The sequence below is a fragment of the Carcharhinus amblyrhynchos genome, chromosome 24 (assembly GCF_965287045.1).
Source record: "Carcharhinus amblyrhynchos chromosome 24, sCarAmb.v2.hapA, whole genome shotgun sequence".
Lineage (NCBI taxonomy): Eukaryota > Metazoa > Chordata > Chondrichthyes > Carcharhiniformes > Carcharhinidae > Carcharhinus > Carcharhinus amblyrhynchos.
In genome coordinates, this window is record NC_137347.1 from 29,744,110 (window position 1) to 29,762,279 (window position 18,170).

An 18,170-nucleotide genomic window follows, 5' to 3' on the forward strand; every position below is an offset into this window, starting at 1 on the left:
TCTTGCCCACCGGAAAGACCCATTTATCCTGACTCTCTGCTTTCTGTTGGTTAACCAATCTTCCATCCAAGCTAATAAATTAAACCTAACCCCATGTGAACTAACCTTGTGTGTTGACCTTTTGTGTGACACCTTATCAAATGCCTTCTGGAAGGCTAGATATATTACCTATAGATGACACCACCAAGGACTTCTTCCCTTTGCTACTTCATATTTCTATCCAGACTGATTCTATACCTTGGATTCCAATACCCTAAAACATTTCTCACCACAGTACGGTTTTAAAAATCTCAGTTGTTTTCAAATCCCATCACTCCCCCCTTCCTATTTCTGTAGCCTCCTCCAGTCCCACAACCCTCTGCAATCTCTACATTTCTCTAATTCTGATCCCCTGCACATCTCCAATTTTCATCACTTGAATATTGGCAGCTATGCTTTCAGCTGCCAGGACTTCAAGCACTAGAATTTGATCCCTAAACCTCTCGGCCATTTTCTCTCTTTCCCCCTCTAAGTCTCTTCTTAAATTCTGCCTCTTGGACCAAGCTTTTGCTCACCTGTCCTAATATCTGTGCATGGATTTGTGTCAAACTTTGTTCAAACAGCACCCTTGTGAAGTGCCTTTAGGACCTTTTAATAAGTTAAAGGGGCTATGTCAAGTAACACAATTGACAGTCATCAACACCAAAGCATCTACTTCAGCTCTTGATAGTTAAAAGGTAATGGTAGATCTTGCACAATAAAGTAGAAAAATATAAAATATAAAACACTATATAAAAATATGCAATAAATATGCAGAGCACAAACACCACAGCTGCTGGAATTCTAAATTTAAAATGAAAAAAGAATTGCAGACACTCTGGAAGAACAGAGAGAAATGAAATGTCAAACTCAAAACTTTAACTCTGTTTTTCTCTCTGCAGATGCTACTAAACATGCTGGCTGTTCCCAGCGCTTTTTGTTTTTATTTTAAGCTGGATCTTAACATGCTCATATGAGACAGTAAAGTTTATTCATTAGTCACAAGTGAGACTTACATTAACGCTGCAATGAAGTTACTGTGAAATTCCTCTAGTCGCCACAAGTCCGGCACCTGTTCAGGTCAATGCACTTAACCAGCACATATTTCAGAATGTGGGAGGAAACCGGAGCACCCGGAGAAAACCATGCAGACACAGGGAGAATGTGAAAACTTCACAGACAGTAACCCAAGCCGGGAATTGAACCTGGGTCCTTGGTGCCGTGAAGCAGCAGTGCTCACATACCAGAAGGAGCTTTCGCACCCGAGTGGTGGCATTCTGCACCAATGTTTGAGACCGTCATGGAATGCTCTTCCCAGATTTCCACCTCTTTATCACGAGTGTGGAATTAACCATCTCTTCCTGAACCATATCGGGATGAGGGATTTTAGTGATGTGGAGAGACTGCAGGAGTTGGGCTTGTTCCCTTTAGAGCAGGGATGGTTAAGGAGGAGATTTGACAGTAATTTTCAAACTTTTGAAGGGTTTTGATAGAGTAAGTAAAGAAAAACACCAGGACACTTGGGAACCAGAGGACACAGAGATCAGGCAATTGGGAAAAGAACCAGAACAAGATTAAAGAGAGGGTTTTTAAAAATCACAGCTAGTTCTGATGATCTGGAGGGCACTGCCTGAAAAGGGAGGTGGAAGCAGACGTGATAACTTTCAAAAGGATTGATAAATACTAGATTGGGAAAATCTTTGCAGCGCTAAAGTGGGGGGAAAGCAAGGGAGTGGGAACAATTGGATAACTCTCTCAAAGAGCTGGCACAGGCTCAGTGGGCCAAATGGTCTCCTTCTGTACTACATTATTTGAAAATTCTAAAGTCTTAAAGATGTGCTGGTTAGATGCATTGGCCATGCTAAATTCTTCCTTAGTGTACTCAAACAGACACCGCAGTGTGATGAGTAAGGGATTTTCACAGTAACTGCATTGCAGTGTTAATGTAAGCCTACTAGTGATACTAATAAATAAACTTCTAAGGACACTTAGGAATATAAAGCTTGTCTGCTGTCCTTCAGTACCACTCTTCAAAGTCTTTGTCCTACACCCATTAACAATGAGGTTCAGATTCAGAGATTGTGCTCATTGCTCCCGTCACCCACCAACAGATGGTACAAACATTGTAAGCTAAATTGCAGCCAGGATTGTTCACAAAGGGCAACTGCATCCTCTGGTGGTTGAGGAACCATACTGCAAAAAACACAATGAAATATTGGCTGATTGGAATGTCAGACCGTCTATATTGGCGTCATGTAACTGGACACAGTTTGGGCATCTAGCTGTGAGAGCACATCCCTTTATATCTTATTTCTCTCCTAACAATAAAAAGTCTCACAATGCCAGGTTAAAGTCCAACAGGTTTATTTAGAATCACAAGCTTTTAGAGCGCTGCTCCTTCTCCGGTCACCTGAGGAAGGATCAGTGCTCTGAAAGCTCGTGATTCCAAATTAATCTGTTGGACTTTAACCTTGTGTTGAGAGACTTCTTACTGTGCCCACCCCAGTTCAATGCTAGCATCTCCATGCCATGGCTTTCCCAACAGAGAATGCATTTTGTCTCTTCTCAGAAGCTCTTCTCACTGTGGGTTTTTTAAAAAAAAACCTTCTTTGAATTTTTACATTTTTTAGTTATAAACACAATGAAAAGTTGCTTGACTGGGGAAGTTAGCTGAAGGCACAAGGTTCTGTAATTAAACCTCCAGGAATGTATCCAAATTTGGCAGCCTAAGAATGCAATGGATATGCTGCATTATGGGACCAGTAAAGACTGCAGGTTAAAAGCACACCATGGCAATTTGAGAATTTTAACTCGGTTTTAAAAATCTATACATAAGAAGCTGGTATCAGTAAGAGCCGCCCTGAAGCTGTTGTAGAAACCTAATACAAAAAGTAAAATACTGCGGATGCCGGAAATCTGAAATCGAAACAAAACTGCTGGAAATACTCAGCAGGTCAGGCAGCATCTGTGGAGAAAGAAACAGAGTTAACGGGTGGGATTTTACGCCTCGTTCAGGCGAGACCGGGAATTCCCACCTGAGGTCAACGGAAATTTCCATTGTCGGATCCTTGTCTGCTCCGATTCCGTGGCGGGCGAGGTGGTAGAGTTACAGCCAACGTCTCAGATTGAGGCGACCTTTCACCAGAACATTGGCAATGTTAACTCTTACTTTCCACAGATGCTGCCTGATCAGCCTTAGGAGCCTGATTAGTTCACATTATCGCCTTTAGGGAAGAAAATCTGCAGTCTTCACTCAGTCTGGTCTGCAGCTCCATTCCTACATCAGCGTGTTTTACTTTTAACAAAGTGGCCCAGCAACCCTTTGAGTCATCTCTGGGGTAACTAGTGATGCCCACATGTTGAGAATAAACATGGGGAAGAGTGCCAACAAACACTACAACATGGTTCTGAAGAGGAGTCAGATTCCACCTGCAATGTTAACTCGCTTTCTCTCTCTGGCACTGCCACCAAACCTTCCAAATATTTCTCGCACTGTTTTTAATTTATTATCACCTTTGATAATGGGGCGGCACAGCGGTTAGCACTGCTGCCTCACAGCTCCAGGGACCTGGGTTCGATTCCCGGCTTGGGTCACTATCTGTGTGGAGTTTGCATGTTCTCCCTGTGTTTCCTCCGGGTACTCAGGTTCCCACCCACAGTCCTAACTAAGATGTGCAGGTTAGGTTGATTAGCCATGCTAAATTGCCCCTTAGTGTCCTGGGTTGTATATGTTAGAGGGATTAACAGGGTAAATAATGTGTGGTTGCAGGGTAGGGCCTGGGTGGGATTGTTGTTGGTGTAGACTCGATGGACCAAATGGCCTCCTTCTGCACTATAAGGATTCTATGATAATTTTGGAATTTTCCATGAACACACAGGTCATTACAATACTCGGTTAATGATACCAAAACAACAGAATACACCAGCAAAGCGCACGAGTGATTGAATTGGCTTGATCTTGATCTTTGCAGCACAGATTAGAACTTCAACTTTGAATATAAACCTGAAGTTAGATGCGTCAACCTTGGCTCAGTGGTAGCACCCCCACCCTAGAATCAGAAGGTCATAGGTTCAAATCCCACTCCAGAGACTTTTGAGGACAAACTCTCAGGTGACAATCCGGAGCAACACTGAAGAAATGCTGCCAAGGTCGAGAAGAGGGTGGATCCCACTGTCTTTCACAGAAGAACCCCAAGGCATTAATCCTGAAGGAGAAAATAGGGGAATTCAATCCATTTCCCTGGCCAATATTTACCAGTCACCTTCAGCCAGCATCACTGCAACAGCGTATCTGGCATTATTGTATCGTCATTTGTGGGATCTTGCTGCACACAAATTGATTGCTGTGTATCCTTCAATACATCAGTGAATGCTCTGGAAATGTATTTCGTTGTGTGAAGTGCTTTAGGTATCCTGAAGTCATGGAAGGTGCTATAGAAATGCAAGTGTTTCTTATCCTTCAACCAACTTGTTAAAAGTGCCAGATAGCATCACAAGTCATCCGACTTGCAGTCATGAGAATCAATCAAAAGCGCTATTTATTCTCCATCGAGGCAGCCAGAAACACTTAGATTAGTAAAATGAGACAAGGAAACAGGTTGACTGCAAACTTACATCCTATTTGACTCCAAAGTCCCTCGCTTCACAACCTCTCCTTAACATAGATCGTCACCTCAGTAACAGCACCCGCCTCCAATGCCAGCCTCAGCTCATCAGCTGCTGAAACCTTCACGCACATTTATCTTTCACCCTTCATAAACAGTAGCTCATCGAAAACTCTGCTGCTCCATACCCTTCTTGCTAACCAACAATGGAGTGGATGTTTCCTCTTGTGGGTCAAAGGTATCACTGTTTAAAAATAAGGGGTCACTAGTTTGAGACAAGAGAGGGGGAGAACTTATTTTTCTCAAGAGGGTTGAGAGTCTTTGGAACTCTCTTCCTCAAATGGCAGTGGAAGCAGATTCCGTCCCACCTGCCACGGGAATCGTAGCAGCCAGAACACAGGCCAGGTTCAGGTCCATTGATCTTGGGCAGGATCTTCCAATACTGGGGAAAGCGTAGCTGGATAACCCTGCCCAGGATCTTTAAATATTTTCAAGGCAGAGCTGGATTGATTCTGGATAAGCAAGGGGTGAAAGGTTATGGGAGGTAGGCGGGAACGTGGAGCTGAGGTTATAAGATCAGCCATGATCTTATTGAATGGTGAAGCAAGTTCGAGGGGCCGAGTGGCCTATCCCTGCTCCTAATTTCTGTGCTCTCATGTAATGAATAGCTCACGGATCCCTAATGTTGTCAATTTGCGATTCTCGTCCTCGGATTCAAACAGATCCAGACACAAGGAGAGGGAAACCCCAGTGGAAGAGAACTTTGTGAACCATAGGCCCAAAGTCTCCTCTGCTCCTGCAAGCATTCTGCACTTGTCTGTAATTATTCAGGCACTGTATCCCAATGTGCCAAGTTCAGAAAGAAATCTAATTTGAATTGACCAATATGAGTAGCTCTTGCCATCTCACAGTATCCCTGTAGTGCAGAAGGAGGCCATTCAGCCCATCAAGACTCTCCGGCAGAGTATCCCATCTAGGCCCTATCCCCGAAACTCCACGTATTCACCTCTCTAATTCCCCAACCTACACATCTTGGGATACTAAGGGGCAATTTAGCATGGCCAATCCACCTAACCTGCACACCTTTGGACTGTGGGAGGAAACCAGAGCACCCGGAGGAAACCCACTTAAGACTCGGAATGTGCAAATTCTACACAGACAGTGAACCAAGGCTGGAGTTGATCCCAGGTTTCTGGCACAGTGAGGCAGCACTGCTAACCACTCTGCCACCATGCCGTGTTCTCCCTAAAGAGCCTCAGTTAAACTTCTTTTGCACAGATCAATTTTGTTCTCTGGTTCTCCTGTTCTGGAGTGTTGAGCAGCAAAGACTTTGATGAGGCTTTGCTTGGCCACCAACAGGCCCTCAATGTTGAGTTGGAAGTTTCAGAGAGAGGGCCCGACTGTAATATAATCTTGGAGCAGTTTTCATTGATCCTTTCCACTCTGGGTCTTTGACTAGGATTCCTTGTGTGATTTAATTTGATTTGTCGCATGTATTAACATACAGTGAAAAGTATTGTTTCTTGTGCACTATACAGACAAAGCATATCACTCAGAGAAGAAAACAAGAGAGTGCAGAATGTAGTGTTACAGTTATAGCTAGGGTGTAGAGGAAGATCAACTTAATGCAAAGTAGGTCCATTCAAAAGTCTGATGGCAGCAGAGAAGAAGCTGTTCTTGGAGTTGATTGGTACATGACCTCAGACTTTTGTATTTTTTCCCAACAGAAGAAGGTGGAAGAGAAAATGTCCAGGATATGTGGGGTCCTTAATTACGCTGGCTGCTTTGCCGAGGCAACGGGATGTGTAGACAGAGTCAATGGATGGGAGGCTGGTTTGCGTGATGGATTGAGCTACATTCCCAACCTTTTGTAGTTCCTATTCATGTCATGTTCCTATTTCATGTCAAGTGTGGACACCTCTCATGGAGTTTGCTTTGGAATTTAGTCAGCTGGTAGGATCATTAGCTTCCCCAGGCAAGCCTGAGTACCGGCGGGCAGGCACAGTTCATTCCAATGGGAGTCATTGGACACAACAAACAAGTACCTGGTCTCATGGTCAACCCAACAGCTGCCTGGTTTCAATCATCCAAGAGTGGTCCACCCTCAACAGGTTTAGGACTGGCCACGGCCCTCGCTTGGCCAACCTCCATAGATGGGGCATTAGTGCCAGCCCCCCATGTGCCAGTTGGAGACAGCAAACTGCAACACATCATAGAAGATAGTCCAATCCACAGACTCCACGAGGCCGATCGAAACTCAATACAGCAGAACTGGAGGAAACCACTTGGCTTAGGGACTTTACATTCACTAAATAAATAAATGGACTGTTCTGGACAATGGGGAAATAGCTCATCTTAGTTGACACTATCCAGGATCTTTGTGGCTGATGTTGCTCAGTCACTGCACCATTATGGGAGCTTATTTCATATCAAATGCGGACACCTTGGGCACATGCTTCCTGTTTTTTCCAATTGCAGCCAAAAGCTTAGACCTCACATTTGTGGCTTTCAAATGTCATTGCAATAATAAAGGCATAAATGTGCTGGCTGTGTCTCAATGGCCAGCACTCTCACGTTACAGACAAAAGACTGTCGTTCCAAGACCCACTCCAAAGCAATGTGCACATACTCAAGACTGGCACTTGCACTACTGAAGCAATGCTCCATTGTCAGAGGTGCCACCCTTTGGAAGGGATATTAAACGAGGTTGCTAAGGTCACATGCCACAAGATTGCCAGTCTCTGAGCTGTTCTTGCGGTCTTGGATCGATGCGGCTGAGCCAGTTAAGCTTCAGTTAATAGTGACCCCACTTCACTCAGGTTGTTGATGGTTTCAGCGATTGCAATATCATAGAACGCGAACAGAAGATGCTTACACTATCTTCCTGAAGATGTTATTGCTCAGCATTTAAATAGCAAGTAGCAATCCACACAGCACACAATGGTGCTGGTAGTGCCATATCAGTGCCTGGCACCACGTGAAAAGGTGACAGATGGTGAGCTTGTCCAAAGGGAGGGAATGTGGCCATCAACCCTTGGTATTTGGTGACATCTCCATTGCTGGGTGCACTGCTGTCAATGTCCCGAGGTTGCCATTGGCTAGAGACTGAACTGGACCAGCCATGTGAATGCTGTGAATACTCTTTAGTCCATGTTTGAACCAAGGCTTTACTATAGTCAGAAGCTGTGTGGCCCTGGCAAAACCCATGCTGAATGCAAGTGAGCAGATTATTACTGAGTAAGTATCGCTGTAGATGAAACTTTTCATCACTTTACTGTTGATGTTACTGTTAAGTGGCAAGTAACATTTGTGCCATACAAATGCCAGGCAATGAACATCTCCAACAAGGAAGAATCCAACAATTTCCCCATGATATTCAATGGCATTACCATTGCTGAATCTCTCCCAAAATCAACATCCTGTGTGTGTGGGGTGGGGTAATTGCCATTGACCAAAACCTGAACTGGACCAGCCATATAAATACTGTGGATTCCTTGGGCATGTTGAAGGCTGGGTATTTAAAAGGACAGTAATTCATCTCTTGAATCTGAAAAGACTGTCCATAAGTCAGGAATGTAATGGAATACTCTCCACTTACCTGAATGAGTACATCTCCACAACACCTAAGGAGCTTGAAACCATCCAGCCTACTTGATTAGCACCCATCCACCACCTTAAGTATTCAGTTCCTACACCATTGACGCACAATAGCAGCAGCATTTATCATCTACAAGATACACTGCAGGAACTCACCAAGACTCCTTCAAAAGCACTGTCCAAATCAGTGATCTACGAACTAGGACAAGGGTATCAGGTGCATGGGGATACCACCATCAACAAGTTCCCTTCCAAGTCCCACAAGATCCTGACTTGAAACTATACCAACATTCCTTCACTGACACTGGGTCAAAATCCTGGAACTCCCTTCTTGACAGCACTGTGATGTTCCTACAAAACATGAACTGTAGCAGTCCAAGGGATAGGCAATAAATGCTGGCTTAGCCAATGACACCCATGTCCTGTGAATATGTTTTATTTAAAAAGTGACTCTTGGATGTCCACCTCTCAGCTGCAAGACCTGTTCTGAATCTGTCCCATTGGCAATAGTGCTCTTTGTGATGGAGGTTGTCCACAATTTGAATACCAGAATTCCTCTCCACAAGGAGAGTGAGGTGGGCACTCCTACATCGCCAACAGGTAGATTGGTGATGACTAATAAGTTTTTTCTTCATCACAGCCACAGGTGTAGTCTGGCAGACATGTCCTTCAGAACGTGGCCAGCATGGTCAGTACTGAGTCACTCTTCAGCACCGAGTGACGTCCTTCATCCAAGGTAGACTCTGTGTTTTTGCTACCTCAAGTGCCTCACCCAAATGATATTCGTCATGAGAGACAGTGAGGGCGATAGATGATAATAGTGGAAGGTTCCATTCTCCATGCATGACATGACGCTTTGATTTTTCATTAGGGCTGAACTTAATGTTGAGGACTCGAAGTGCTACCCCTAAGTAGTTACCACTGCGCTGGCACCTCTCCCGAGTTTCTTCAGCAAGTGGGACAGGACATGTCCAACGATGGTGATGGAGGAAACTGGGATATCAGCTAAAAAGGTATAATTGTTTAAGTCTAACTTTGTCAAGTTGCTAGTTGGATTGTCTGTGGGGCAGCTCTTCCAGCTGTTAAAACCTATCTATGTATAGCCATTTGATACAGCCGAGTATCTCGCTAGATTATTTCAGAAGGCAGTTAGTTAAGGGCACATGTTCTCCCAGACAGATGTAAAGGGCCCTATGCCATTATTCAAAAAACACAGGCGTTCTCTCAGGTGTTCTGGTCAATGGTTATCCCTAAATCAACAACGCCAATCAGATTTTTTTAATCCTTTATGTTGTAGCTTTTGGTGGGAGCTTGATAGATTCTTCCTACAGTACAACAGTGAATATATTTCAAATGTATTTCATTGGCTGCAATGCCCTTTGGGATGTCCTGAAGTTGTGAAAGGTGCTACATGAATGCAAGTCTTCCTGAAACAAGTGCAAGTCTCATTAAAGTGTACAAATTAGATTCCAGTGATTTCCTGGGGATCATTCACATACTCCATGTATCTAATCCATGCTGTAACTTACCTGGCAATCCTTGGTGCGAATATTTTGTGTCTGAAATGGAAAGTATCCTATTGTTCAACACAACATCCCTCATTTTGCTGAGCAATAAATTAAGGGGAGGGAGGGAGAGACAAGTCACCTGCGTTGCCCGGAGCATGTGGAAGATGTCCATTGTACGCGCCACAATGTCCTGAACAGTTTCCTGGCCAACCTTGCAGAGGGTGACCCACGTGATCTCACGCAGGGCACTCTGCAGCTGCTGTGGGGGCACTGGCGCTGTGGGGTGGACGGGTGCTGTGGTCTGTGAGTGCAGGCCGGGAATCCTCGGCCCAGCCCCTGGTAAAGACGTCATGACCTGCTGAGGCAAACCTGCAAAATAAACAGAACCAGGAGACACAAATAAGCAGGTGAGTAGTCAGAGGAGCTTGCAGTTCAGGAGATTGTGGGATGATCTGATTAGAGTGTTTAAAATGATTCAAAGGCTTGGTGTTCCATTTGGTAGAGTCATAGAGGTTTACAGCATGGAAACAGGCTTTCCAGCCCAACTTGTCCGTGCTGCCCTTTTTTTTAAAACCCCGAAGCTAATCCCAATTGCTCACATTTGGCCCATATCCCTCTATACCATTGTACCCATGTAACTATATAGGGGAATCAAAGAAATAATTTTCAAAATTTGGACTCGGCTGATCTGGCAGCACAGTGGCACAGTGGTTAGCACTGCTGCCTCATAGCACCAGGGACCCAAGTTCGATTCCTGGCTTGAGTCACTGTCTGTGTGGAGTTTGCACATTCTCCCCGTGTCTGCATGGATTTCCTCTGGGTACTCTGTTTTCTTCCCACATTCTGAAAAATGTGATGATTGGGTGCATTGACCCGAACAGGTACCCAACTGTGGCAACTAGGAGAATTTCACAGTAACTGCAGTGTAAACGTGAGCCTTATTTGTGACTAATAAATAAAAGTTTTAACTTGCATTCATACAGCACCTCTAATTAGGTGAAAGGTGAACTGGGCCAGGTTCTGTACACATGAGGACGGTCTCAACCAGGATCTTGGGTTCATGTTGCACTATCTGTAAACCCCATAACTTGCCTGAACTTGCAACATCTCACATACTGTCCTGTCTGGAAACAATACACATCTTTTTAACCTATGCTTAATGCTATCTCCACTCACATTGTCTGCACTTTTAAGACTTGAATAGCAGATTAGCTGTGAAAACTCGCATTCTAATCAGTATTCTGTAAACTGTGTGCCTTTGTATGCCCTTCTCTGATTAGAACTTTCTACACACATGATAAAGGAACAGCATTTCCAAAAGCTTGTGGGTTTACTATCAAATAAACTGGTTGGACTTTAACCTAGTGTTGTGAGATTCTTACCATTATGAAGAACAGGGGACTTCTCCCTGTGTCCTGACCAAAATGTATCCCCCAACTAACACTATGAAATAACAGATTACTAGGCCATTAATCTCAATGTGCTAAACACAAAGTTGTTGCTACGTTTCTGCTGTTACAAAACGTGACCAAACTTCAAAGCTAGTTCGTTGATGCAAAGCACATTGAGGCATGGAAGATGCTGTGTGGGTGTAAGTCTTTCTCCTTTTGATTCAGAATTAACTTTTCCTTTAAGTCAGCAAAACAGCACACACAGCGAACATTTAAATCCTTGTGCTTTGAACAGTGCTGATGGAGCAAGCCATTTCTACAATTAAACAATAAGAAATCTCACAACACCAGGTTAAAGTCCAACAGGTTTATTTGGAATTTCAAGCTTTCGAAGCGCTGCTCCTTCATCAGGTGACTTTAACCTGGTGGTGTTGTGAGACTTCCTACTGTGCAGACTCCAGTCCAATGCCAGCATCTCCACATCATAGCCACAATGAAACAGCCCAGTTGCTTTACAATCGCCATTCCAAAAACACTAGCTCATCCCAAATTCTGCTGCCCAGAGTCTAACTCACACAAAGTCCTATTTGTCCTTCACTCCTCTGCTCATCAACTGGCTGTCAGCCTAACAACACCTTGTTTTTAAAAATGTTCACCCAGAGTTCAAATTGAGCCATTGCTTCAAAACCCCTTTACCTTTATAACCTCCAGTCCCATCACAGTCTCTACACTCTTCCAATTTTGGTAACGTCTGGATCCCTCACCTCCTGCATCCAAACATCGGATGCTCTATCTTCTGACATCTTCACCACATTTTCTAGAATTTCCTCCCCAAACTTCTCTATTCTCTGTGAAACCTCTCTCGAAGCAAGCTTCTGGTCACCCTGTTATTCCCATATTTAGGCTATCAATTCCTTTCTGATTAATTGTTTTGTGCTCTTTGGAATAGAATCTGTAAAATCTGTACCGTGAAAGAGGCCATTCAACCCATCTATCGACTGTCTGAAAGAGCATCTTACTCAGGCTCCCTCCTCACCCTGCCAACATCTCCATAATAAAAAGTCTCAACACCAGGTTAAAGTCCAACAAGTTTATTTGATAGTAAACCCACTAGCTTTCGGGGTGACCAGAACTCTCCACTCACCTGCCGAAGGGGCAAACCCCGAAAGCTAGTGGGTTTACTATCAAATAAACTTGTTGGACTTTAACCTGGTGTTGTGAGACTTCTTTCTGTGTTTACCCCAGTCCAACGCCGGCATCCCCACATCATGACATCTCCATAACCCAGCACATTTATCATGGCTAATTCACCTAACCTACACACCTCTTGGGACATTAAGGTGCAATTCAGCATGGCCAATCCACCTAATCTGCACATGTTTGGACTGTGAGAAGAAACCAGACCACCCAGAGGAAAACCCCACAGACACAGAGAGAACGTGCAAACTCCACACACTCACCCAAGGCTGGAATCGAACCTGATTCCCTGGTGCTGTGAGGCAGCAGTGCTAACCAGCCTGCCACTGTGATGTCCCTTGATATTTAGGCAAAGGTAATTAATATTTAAGGTGCCTCCGAAAGGCAGCATGCTGCTGTGAGTTTCCAGATCTCAGAATCAGCAGATTGTGCAGCATCAGAATGGAAACCTGCTGTTTATAGTGGCACAGAACCAGCAAGCATCTTGAATCATTAAAATACATGTGACAAAAATCTGTCCTTTTTATTTTTTGTGCATTATTTGCATGGAATTCCAGAGTTCCCCCTGCCCCCTCCTCTTTTTCCTTCTTTAGTGGTTTTATATATTTCCTTTATTTGAATCTGAACGTCAGAGGCAAGACCATCCCTAATTGTCCTGTCAATTGCTTTGACAAAGAGTCATCCAGATTTGAAACTTTAGCTCTGTTCTCTCTCCACAGATGCGGTCAAACCTGCTGAGATTTTCCAGCATTTTCTGTTTTTGTTTCAGATTCCAGCATCTGCAGTAATTTGACTTTATGCCCTATTGATTGTGCTGCTACTGTGTGTTATTGTGCTGTTATTTGTGTGTCTGTGCCCCAGATTCCTCTCTTACTCCATCCCGTTTAGATAAGTGTTCCAAGAAAAATGCAGTCTCCCAATTCTTCCTACCAAGATGTTAAATTACCATTGACATATGTTCTCTGCAAGATTATGAACATGTTTCTACATTTTGTTACAATCCTCTAATAACTATACTCTCAGTTTGGCAAATTTTGAGAGAGTCAATAGAAGTGTGTCCATTGATCCTGTACCAAAAAAAAAGCTAGGCAGTGAGCCTTAATGACTATTGCCTAGTGGCTCTGACATTCATTATTATGAAGTGCTTTAAAATATTAGTCATGGCACAAATCAGTTCCAGCTTCCCTGACTGCCTGGATCCACTATAGTTCATCTATTGCTGCAACAGATCCAAAGCAGATACCACCTCCCTGGCCCTACACTCAACCATGGAACACCTAGATAACAAAGGCACTTACATCAGAATCGTATTTATTGACTACAGCTCAGACTTCAACATCATTATTCCTACAAAACTCATTTCCAAACTCTATGGCCTCGGCTCAGCTCCTCCCTCTGTGACTGGATCCTAGACAACTACACCTCCTCCACAATCACCCTCAACATTGGTGCCTAAAAGGCTGTGTCCTTAGCTCCTTATACACTTACGACTGTGTGGCCAAATTTCCCTCCAACTCAATTTTCAAGTTTTCTGATGACACCACTATAGTGGGTCAGATCTCAAACAATGATGAGATGGAGCATAGGAAAAAAAAAGGGAATCTGGTCAACTGGTGGGATGACTATAATCTCCCATTCAACGTCAGCTTCAGGAAGGGCATGCCCTTGTCTACATCAATGGGGAAGAAATGGAAGTGGTCGACAATTTCGAGTTTCTCGGTGTCAGATCACCAAAAACCTGTCCTGGCCCCTCCAAGCTGATGCTATAGTTAAGAAATCCCACCAATGCCTCTACTTTCCCAGGAAGCCAAGGAAATTTGGCATGTTCACTACGACACTTACTAACTTTTACAGATGCACCATAGAAAGCATTCTTTCTGGTCGCATCGCAGCTTGGTATGGCTCCTGCTCTGCCCAAGACCGCAAGAAACTACAAAGGGTTGTGAATGAAGCTCAGTCCATCACGTAACTAGCCTCCCATCCATCAACTCCATCTACATTTCCCGCTGCCTTGGAAAAGCAGCCAGCATAATCAAGGACCCCATGCACCCTGGACATAACCTCTTTCACATTCTTTCATCAGGAAAAAGATACAAAACTCTGAGGACACATACCAACTGACTCAAATCTGTAATCAGATTTTTGAATGGACCTACCTCGTATTAAGTTGATCTTTCTCTACACCCTAGTTATGACTGTAACACTACATTCTGCACTTTTTTCCTTTCCACTCAATGAATGGTATGCTTTGTTTGTATAGCGCAAGAATACTTCTCACTGTATACCAATACATGTGACAATAATAAATCAAGTCAAATGGACACCTTCTTTCTCTACACCTTAGCTATGGCTGTAACACAACATTCTTGTCTTCTCTATAATCGGTATGCTTTGTATCACACGCAAGTAACAATACTTTTCACTGTATACTAATATATGTGACAATAATAAATCAAATCAAATCTTAATCTTAAAACTTTCAGATGATGCCCCCTCTCCCTCTCAACAAACAAATACAGGAAATTCCAGATTTCACCTTGGCTTGGGTGAAACGGCAGTTCCCCAATTTCATTGCTAAATCACTGTGAAACTGATGCTTCCTTAATCTGGAATCTTCAACACCGTAGAGAACACAAGCCAGGTTTACGTGACCTGTCCAGGCGTTTTAACCCTTTCAAACCAGAAAACAATTTCAATAACTCCTGCCCCAGGGCGGAATACATAAGAGGGTGATCTGTTTTTGTTACAAAGAGGTGGCAAGACAGGGATGGGATGAAACTGCAGGGTCAGAATTGGGAGAAAAGGAAGCTAGGAACGGGGAGCGAAATGGAACAAACCTTATACGCCAGTTCAAAACCACGAGCAAATATATATTTAGTGGTCAAAAGAGCCAATAAAATAATTCTATTTTCCTCTCCCTCGGCTGGGGAGTGAGTCACTGGCCTAGGTCAAGGTAGTGAAGGAGTTTTCTTGTTTGGATAAGCCCCATATCACAACACTGTGTCTTGACTCGAAGTGGAGAGGAAATTGGGTGGGCAATTCTAACAATGCCTTAAATTGCAAACTCCCAATAACAAGACAATGCAGCCTCCCCTTCTCCTGAGGAAGTGTCCCCCTCCCTCCCGGCCAGCCAGCCGCGACAGAGGCAGCGACCACTCAGTGCTCCCCCAAGGGGAGAGAGAGGAAATAATTCCAGGATATAATTCCAGAATATAATTTAAAAGTGAAATGGGGATTCGCGCGCGTCCAGATAATTCGATCAAATCAATCCAATTCAATATGATATGTAAAAAAGTCCTCGTGTGACTACGCAGAGGAGTGAAGAGGATGTTGTCAGGATAGTGAGGATTGGAAACGGCAGCGAAATTGCCTCTGGCGGGTGGAGAGACTGCGTCGATGGCCAGTGGAGTGGGTGGGAAAGAAAGGCCAGGTCGGTTTCACCGCACTTGTCAATTTCAGGCGCGCGCCGCTGTGGCAAACATTCGAACGCTGATGAAATCAACATTCCAAGACAATGTTGCAATGTTCTAAACAAGTTGCTACAATGTATCGCAGCCTGCCACATTCCACAAAGTAACCCCGCCCCCCGCCGCGCCAAAGTAGGAATACAATAAACACCTCCCAGCCTTTTAACTCAGAATTCAAATCAAAGTCAAGAAACGATCGTGTCAGCGCGACATTGACTGGTACCAGAAATAAAACAGGACCGAATCTTTCTGTCTGCGAAAAGTTAACACGTTTGCGGCTTAGGAAAGAACCGTGCCTTCTCTCCCCAAACAGTTTGAAAGAACAAAACCGTTCACCTCTTTAAACTTCTAATCTCAAAGCCGCTAGGTCTTCCCCAACTCCTCGTTTGCTCTCCAGCCTTTCGGATGTAAAACAGAAACTTTCAACATTGTAACAGGAAACGGTCTTGTTGTTCGGGAACAAATCAGAGATCGAGGGTGAATGACTTCACTTCCGCGTCGCGAAACATACTGTGGGTGAGTTGGGGCATTAAATTGAGAGAATTGCTGTCTGTCCGTCTTTTTTAAAATTACAACGAAAAAGAGAAGCTCTGTCAAAAAATATTGTTTCTAAAAGGGCAGAGCTGTATCATACACAAAGGATAGTTATCAAATGAATGTCTAATATGTCCTCCACGCCCTCCAGTGCCCACTGTGCACAGAAATCTGTGGGTGTACGGGCAGACAGCAGGGTGGTATTCCTCCTCCATCACAGAGAAGACTACAGGCGAGGCAAGTGTACCCCCTTCCCACGGGCCAGTGTCCAACCTGTGGAACGTCACCTTGGTCAGTAGCAGACCCATGAGCAAGTAGTAGAAATAAACAGAGCAAATAGGAAGACTAGGCCATTCGCCATTCGAGCCTGCTCCACCATTCAGTATGATCGTAGCTTATCATTCAGTTCAATAAGGCACAGTGGTTAGCGCTGCTGCCTCACAGCACCAGGGACCTGGGTTCAATTCTGGCCTCGGGTTACTATCTGTGTGAAGTTTGCACGTTCTCCCCATGTCTATGTGGGTTTCCTACAGGTTCACCAGTTTCTTCCCACATTCATAAGAACATAAGAAATAGGAGCAGGAGTAGGCCATCCAGTCCTTCAAGCCTGCCCCGCCATTCAGTAAGATCATGGCTGATCTGTCATGTCTCAGTTCCACATTCCCGCCCTCTCCCCATAACCCTTAATCCCCTCGCTTGTCAAAAACCCATCAACCCGCATCTTAAAAATATTTAGCAAGGCAGCCTCCACCACCTCAACGGGCAGAGAATTCCAGAGATTCACCACCCTTTGAGTGAAGAAGTTCCTCCTCAACTCCGTTCTAACCCCCCACCCACCCCCCCCACCCACCCCACCCACCCCCCACCCACCCCACCCCCCCCCCCACCCCCCCCACCCCCCACCCACCCACCCCACCCACCCCCCCCACCCCCCCCACCCCCCACCCCCCCCACCCCCCACCCCCCACCCCCCACCCCCCACCCACCCACCCCCCCCACCCCACCCACCACCCACCCACCCCCCCCACCCCACCCCCCACCCCCCCACCCCCCCCACCCCCCCCACCCCCCACCCCACCCACCCCCCCCACCCACCCACCCCCCCACTCCCCCACTCCCACCCCCACTCCCACCCCCACCCCCACCCCCACCCCCACTCCCACCCCCACTCCCACCCCCACCCCCACTCCCACCCCCACCCCCACTCCCACTTATCTTGAGGCTGTGACCCCTAGTCCTACTATCCTTTCTGAGCGGGAAGAGCCTCTCCACCTCTTTCCTATCCATCCCATTCATCATTTTATATGTCACAATGAGATCTCCCCTCATTATTCTAAACTCTAACGAGTACAAGCCTAGTTTATTCAGCCTCTCCTCATAGCTCAACCCCCTCAACTCCGGCATCAGCCTAGTAAACCTCCTCTGCACTCCCTCCAAGGCCAAAATATCCTTGCGTAAGTACGGCGCCCAAAACTGCACACAGTACTCCAGCTGCAGCCTCACCAATGCCCTATACAGCCACAGCAAGACCTCCCTACTTTTATATTCAATCCCCCTCGCTATGAAGGCCAGCATCCCATTCGCCTTCCTGACCACCTGCTGCACCTGCAGGCTGGGTTTTTGCGACTCATGCACAAGGACCCCGAGGTCCCTCTGCACCGTTGCCTGCTGCAGTTTTTCGCCCCGTAAGTAACAGTCCTTCCTACCATCATTCCTACCAAAGTGGACCACCTCGCACTTGCCAACATTAAATTCCATTTGCCATTTCCTGGCCCATTCGCCCAGCCTATCTAGATCCTTCTGCAGACTCTCCACACCCTCCGCGCAACTTGCCGTTCCACCAATCTTGGTGTC

At 45.2% G+C, this 18,170-nt stretch overlaps 1 protein-coding gene across 1 annotated transcript in view; it reads right to left on the reverse strand.

The window, feature by feature from the left end:
* Positions 1-16,247, reverse strand: part of LOC145357804 (mediator of RNA polymerase II transcription subunit 30) — a 28,477-nt gene extending 12,230 nt beyond the window's left edge. Inside the window, exons 1-2 of the mRNA XM_080211319.1 lie at positions 16,119-16,247; positions 9,867-10,096 (exon numbers count right to left, since the gene is read on the reverse strand). Of these exons, the coding sequence (XP_080067445.1) occupies positions 9,867-10,079 (213 nt within the window). The 5' untranslated portion in view covers positions 10,080-10,096; positions 16,119-16,247. The remainder of the gene's footprint in view (positions 1-9,866; positions 10,097-16,118) is intronic.
* Between the last annotated feature and the right edge of the window lie 1,923 nt (positions 16,248-18,170).